The sequence below is a fragment of the Microtus ochrogaster genome, chromosome 6 (assembly GCF_000317375.1).
Source record: "Microtus ochrogaster isolate Prairie Vole_2 chromosome 6, MicOch1.0, whole genome shotgun sequence".
Lineage (NCBI taxonomy): Eukaryota > Metazoa > Chordata > Mammalia > Rodentia > Cricetidae > Microtus > Microtus ochrogaster.
The window spans coordinates 75,063,710-75,070,294 of NC_022013.1; the positions used below are offsets into that span (position 1 = coordinate 75,063,710).

The 6,585-nt window shown below is 43.6% G+C and overlaps 1 protein-coding gene across 2 annotated transcripts in view; it reads right to left on the reverse strand.

Moving 5' to 3' along the window:
• The window catches only part of Kctd3 (potassium channel tetramerization domain containing 3), a 44,414-nt gene that overhangs the window by 5,377 nt on the left and 32,452 nt on the right, over positions 1-6,585 (reverse strand). For both annotated transcript variants that reach the window (XM_026779753.1, XM_005348854.2), the window contains 2 exons: positions 3,260-3,415; positions 1,096-1,192 (listed from right to left, as the gene is read on the reverse strand). In XM_026779753.1, coding sequence (XP_026635554.1) covers positions 1,096-1,192; positions 3,260-3,415 — 253 coding nt within the window. The remainder of the gene's footprint in view (positions 1-1,095; positions 1,193-3,259; positions 3,416-6,585) is intronic.

The following is a 6,585-nucleotide window of genomic DNA, read 5'->3' on the forward strand; positions in this document are numbered from 1 at the left end:
GACGGTTCTAAGGACACACTCCATCTGTGGGATGTTCTAAGGACACACTCCATCTGTGAGATGGTTTAGGTGCATTAGTCATTTTCTGGACTTCTGTCAATAATTACTAATGACTACATGCAATCTAGATGAAAATAAAACCTATCCAATCTCAGAGTATATTCAGGAACATGCCATGTAAACAGAGACAGGCCAAAGAGAGGCAAGCAGGGAACTCTAGGGACAGCACCAGCACCAGCAACCTTGAAAAGAAACTGTTTGCTTAATGACTACCACTAGGAATTAGGCTCGCTCACTTGGTTGGCCTGCGGGGGGGGGGGGGGGGATCAGCAAAGCTAGGGATGATGGTTTTCAAAGTGAAACAAAACAACAGAAAGCTCACTTCTACAATGTCCACTGAGCCAGCGACTGTAAAGACTTCTGCTTTTATCACTTTACCTTAAGGTACACTCTCTAGACAGCAGAACCTTAATCAGTCAGGCAACCGATGAGGCCACTTAGGTTGAATTTAAGTAGCTAATCAAGGGTAGTTTTAGAATTCAGTACATGTGTCTACCATGAAATCCACCATTAAAATCAGACAAATCATCTCTGAAGACAAAGAAAGCCTCAATGTGCAGCACTCAGGACCAGAGCGGCAGCCTGCTGCACAAGCACAGGACACAGTGAGACAGGTCACTGCACAGGAGTGAGGACAATGTGATCTGGGATGCAGATGCTAACTGGGAGCTATGGCGGTCAGGCAGGTCACGTGACCATCAGCCAAGGATGACCCTGGCAGGAAATCTGCAGTGTCCCATCTGAAAGACACAAGTAATGTATATAATATCTGTGTATGATGGGAAATGTTTCAATTCAAAGGTTTCTTGGTTTGGTTTTGTTCTTTCTGTGGGCCTCTCAGTCTGTTCCGTCAGGGTCAGCGATGATTCCGAGTGGGTGTTACCTTGCTAGTAGCTAACTAGCACAGAACTTCGTCTCGATACTAGTGCATACTCGTTTCTAGTTCATTCTTCCACCTCTAGCAAACTGCACCTGCGTTCTGGGAGACAAAAGCATCTTCTGAATATACATGTCCTTCTGTGAAGCCTGCGTTACCTTTTTCCAGTTGACGACAGCCTGACAAACAGCTTGTTGGTGATGGGAACAACTTTCTGGATAAACACTTGCTGATCATCTCTTTCTCCAAACGGCCCTGTGTCAGAAAACAGAAAGCTTGGACAAGAGCAAGAATGGTTTCACATATAAAATAATAGTAACACTCCTCTCCCCAAACAACTGTCATGCCTTTTGTGGCACAAGCCCTAAATCAATGTCATACACACACACAGCAAAAGTAAGTTAATCTGCATTAAATTTTACAATAGAAATAGACAATATTTATTTTTCAAGATTTATTTCTTCCTGTGTGTGTGTGAGTGAGCGAGCGAGCGAGCGAGTGAGTGAGTGAGTGAGTGTATACCTCCGTGTTTGTCTGAGTGTGTCACACTCAGCAGGAGAGAACTGACTGCAGTAACTTACTCTCTGACCTCCACCTGTGTGCTCTGGTAAGAGGAGCACAGGAACAGGGGTGCACATTCAAGTGCACACATGCACACACAAAATGTAATAAAATGTTTTTCAAAAGAATTAAAGTAATCAGAAGCCTCCATTACCACAATGGAGGTAATGTTTCTATTTTCTTAAGACACAAAATAGAAAGCAGTAATTTTGCATCGAGTCCCAGAGAAACACACCAACAGTAGCCACCAAGCAAGTGCTTGTGCAGAGTCACAGGAGCACACTGTCCAGAGCTCCGGGATGACCACTTCTTCAGTTTGGAGGATTTTGACCTTTGTAATTTTCACATCCATAATGAGACACCTTAAGGACAGGACATCAGTCTAAACAAAGAGCTAACAGAATGAAGGGAACCATGTTGCACAGTGCAGAATTTCACATTCCACACAGGGCTGAAAAGAGATGAAAAAGATGACTGGGGTGTGGACCTCTGGACTATGGACACTTGGCCTATTTGGGGCAGTACACAAAGGTTTTCGATATAAAAATGAAAAGCTTCAGCCAGAGAGATGGCTAGGAAGTTAGAAGCACTTGATGCTTTAGCAGAGGACCCGGGTTCAGTGCCCAGTGCCCATAGGATCGCTCACAACTGTATGTAACCCCAGTTCCAGGTTCAGCTGTCCTCTTCCAACCTTGTACACACACACATGTAGGAAAACACCTATACATATACAATAAAAATACATTCTTTAATTACTTCCCCTTTATTATACTGGGCAAGGCAGGGACGACCAAATCAAACTATAAAAGAGAATCCTGCCCTGAGACACCGGGGAGTTTAGTATCTCTTCTTTATTGCACTCATTAACAGATTTTTTTCATAAAAGTACGTGGCACACAACACACTTCCACATAACAATCTCTGTGCTGCTGCTGACGTGATGGGGAAGCACACTGAATGACATCCCAGCCTTCAGCTCACGTGTATGGGCACACCCACTCACCCCATGATCTTTCTCAGTGCTCCCTAAGGAAAGCACCATCTTTATCCCCATTTTACAGACGGTCAGTACACAGACTGTACCACTTTCCCTGGGACCAGAGTACAGTGATGTGCACACGCTGGCCAAACAACTCAAATTTCATAACAACAATGACTTTCCCCAGCTTCAATTGTATTCTCAATAATTGTTAAAAACAAAAGAAAAAAAAGTTTCAATTATGCACAGTCATCAATCACAGCTTTAGTAGAAACAACAACACCTGGTTAGCATTTGAATATAATATTTAAAGGAAGAAATGCTAGTAAGAGAAAATTGTTTATCTTAACTTTTTAAATAATAAAAAATGTTTCAATAATGTAATTTTGGGAATTCACAGAACTAATAAGAAAACTACAGGGCTTGTGAAGACGGATGCATTGGCAAAGCCCACAGACCGAGCTAAAGTCCTGGAGTGCATGGAAAAAAGCCAGGCCGAGTGCTGTGTGCGTGACATCCCCATGCTGGAGAGGCAGAGACAGGCAGATCTTCGGAGCTCACTGGCCAGCTAGTTTAGACTACTTGGTGAGTGCCAGGCCAATAGAGAGCCTCTGTCAGCATCATTCTGAGGTAGTCCTATAGCCTACACTTAGACAGACACACACACACACACACACACACACACACACACACACACACACACACACACAATATACTTTGCTTGAATGACTTTCAAAATTAAAATATAATTCCCATGATATGCCATTTGTGAAGATGCCCACCTATGTCATTGCCAGAGGAATAGCTGCCATGGCTTTCTGTCTCCTCCAAGGACAGGATCTTGAAAGACGCTAAAGGAGTGGAACCTGGCTGAGTGGAGATCATCCCTCTGAACCGTGTCACTGTCCATGTACGGACATGGTTGTTGTCGGCACACACTAGGAAAGAACATAGGGTCACACACCACCCTGAAACAATTTAACCTCTTTACATTCAACAGATCACAGTACATTTTAAAAGGCAGATCACATATTTATCCTACAACTGTGCTCAGTTATTTCTAGTTAACAAGAGTGAGCCGGGGTCTGGGAAGATGACTTGGCAGATAGACACTTGTCACCAAGCCTGACGGCACCGAGTTCCATCTCTGGGACCCACACAGTCAAAAGTGAGAACTGACTCCTGCAAGGTGCCCTCAGACCTGCACACACGGGCTGTGGCATGTGCAAAAACATAAACATGTATGCACACAAGGCCAATCAATAAACCTAACAAAAATAATGATAATGTTTTGAAGTGAGGGAACCAAATAGAACTCTCTTGGTGCAAACATGAGACATGGAAGTAAGCCCGTGAGTTCCTTTAAAACAGCAGGGGCCACGTGTGGAAGGAGGCACAGCATCAGGTCAGACTGGAATACATAGTAAGTGCAGGCCAGGAAGACCGCATTTGAAACAATAAAACCAAGGCAAAAGCTGGTAAGACATAAATGGAGAAATGTTTTATACCACTCAGACGCTAATCAGCCTAAGCCAGGAGAGCCTGAAAACTGGTGACGAGACTTTCCAAATACCTCCCAGGAACCAGTTGTTAATGACTCATTCCTAGTCACTGTAGAGTCTGTACTAGAGCTGGGCACTAGTTCTATCAGAAACGTATGCCTCAATAAACACACTTCAATTAGGTTTTTAAAATATTTTAATTAAACCTTTTAGTTATTATTAATATGATTATTTACATTTGGGTGAAGGTTGTTATGAGACAGGGCCTTTCTCTGTAGCCCTGGCTCTCCTGGAACTCACCATGTAGACTAGGCTGGCCTAGAACTTACAGAGAGATCTGACTACCTCTGCCCCCCAAGTTTTGTGATTAAAAGTGTGCACCACAACATCTGGCTATATTTTTTTAATGTGAATGTCTTTTATATCATGTGTGTCTTACCCTCAGAGACCTGGTGTTGGAAATACAGGCAGTTATTAGCTATCTGACATGAATGCTGGGACCAAACCTGGATCCTTGAGAACAAACAGTCCTAAGATATACCCTAAAACATGAAACCAACCAGGGAGAAAGGGTACTTTTTTGCTTGGTCTAACAAGGGAAAAAACTACCTTGCCATTTGTAATGATTTTGCAATGATTTTTAGAAAACATCTATAAATGCTAGAAATGTAAAATTTCTATACAAAAATCACGGTTTGTATTCTAAAGCAAACTTTAGGAATTCACTTTGGCGACACTAACAATGACTCCTCTGCACTTGGAGAAGTAATGAAATCCTCAGTTCTCCGAACCCGTGGTGAAGTCCAGTAGGCACCATGAGGGGTTCAACCAATCCTACGGAAAATGCCCCTGACTTTACAAACTTAGTAGAAGACAAATAACTGGAGCAATTCTGGATGAGTCAAGCTTCCTCCACCATCCTGTGAAACCTCACTTTGAAATACACTACAAAAGCACACAGCTGCTTTTACACCAGTAGCCACCAGGGGGCAGAAAGGCAGAGAACACAGAACACTCCAGACAAACTTACTGATCCAGCACTACATGTAATAAATACTGTGTTGAAATATAAATTGTTTTAGGCACTGCTTTGACATCTCACCCTACACTAACAAAGCCACCAACGGCAGTCATGAGGATCTCAAAACACTGCAGTGACCAGCGTATGTTTAACTAGGATGGCATGTCTAAGAGCTTTAAGTGCCATAAGACCATACAATATTTCCAGCGTCTTTGTGTAAACAGCTACCCTTGAGTGCTGAGAGGAGAGAGGAAACACAACTACTGCAGCTTAGGAGACAGATGATAGGCAAACAAGTATCAACCACATGGTGAGCCCATGAAGAACACGCAGGAGACTTAGCAGACAAGGCTAGTGTAAACAGACTGGGAGACCTTACTGAGGAAGTGCGTGAGAGCCTCAAGGACAGAGGGGAGTGTGTGAGAAACTGAAAAGCGTGAGTAAGTGTGTGAGAGTGTGAAAGACAGTATGACCAAAAAGTATGTGGAAGCCAAACATGTCAAACAAAATAACAAGAGCAAAAAACGCTAAGACATGCTTACAAAATAGAAAAGCCAATAGTTTAGAGCCTCGTAATCCAAAGAAAGTTGGCTGGCACAAGGACAAAATTTAGAAGGTAAATAAATCTAGACTGCAAGCTAAACAGGACATCTGGAGTTGGCTAGGAGAGTCAGTGGGACTCAGATCCAGTCTGTATTTCCATACGGCCTGGGATGAGCTGCCCAGTACCTGTAGGAACCTAGGGAAGAAAGACTTGAGTCACTCGGGTGAGGAATGGGGAAGATCATCAAAGACCATTTCCTGGTGGACTGGGCACATTCAGGTTAAAATCAAGGGTGGGTAAGTGGATGGTGATGTTGTATATGATGTGACTTCCTAGTTCTCTGTCAGTCATAAAAGCCTCTGATTTGCCGAGGTTTGGTTCGGAACGCCTGTTGAACACACAGACAACAGAAGCAGGACAGATAGATTTTCAACTCTCTAGGTGGTGACAGAGAGGACGGCATGTATGGTACCGACAGTCAATCACCAGGGAACACACAGGCTAAGAAAGCACTCTCAAAAGAACAAGGAACCAACAAGAGAAGTGAGAAAAGGGTTGGGTGGAGCGGATGGGTGAGCGCTACTTCAGAAAAGCACACAGGTGCTAAAGGCATCTGTGGTCCAGTGAGGCGCTTGACGGAGGTCAAGCTATTCACTCACTCATGGATAGGCACCCAACTCTGCCCAGCACTCACTGCGAACAGTGTTAAGACACAAAAATCTTTTAGTACTGTTCAAATAAGCACAGTCAACATATGAAAATGATGCTTACGAAAGCGCTGGGATAAATTCCTCCACAATGGGCAGCGCCCATCAAAAGCAAATGCTATAGACAAGTTACAACTGAAATTTCACCAAGTCTAGACATCATCTAGGAATTCCTAGCGTGAATTTCTTCAGTGGAATTTGACTTTGTTAAAAAAGTGGGAGGCAGCCGGGTGGTGGTGGCGCATGTCTTTAATCCCAGCACTTGGGAGGCAGAGGCAGGCGGATCTCTGTGAGTTCAAGACCAGCCTGGTCTACAGAGCTAGTTCCAGGACAG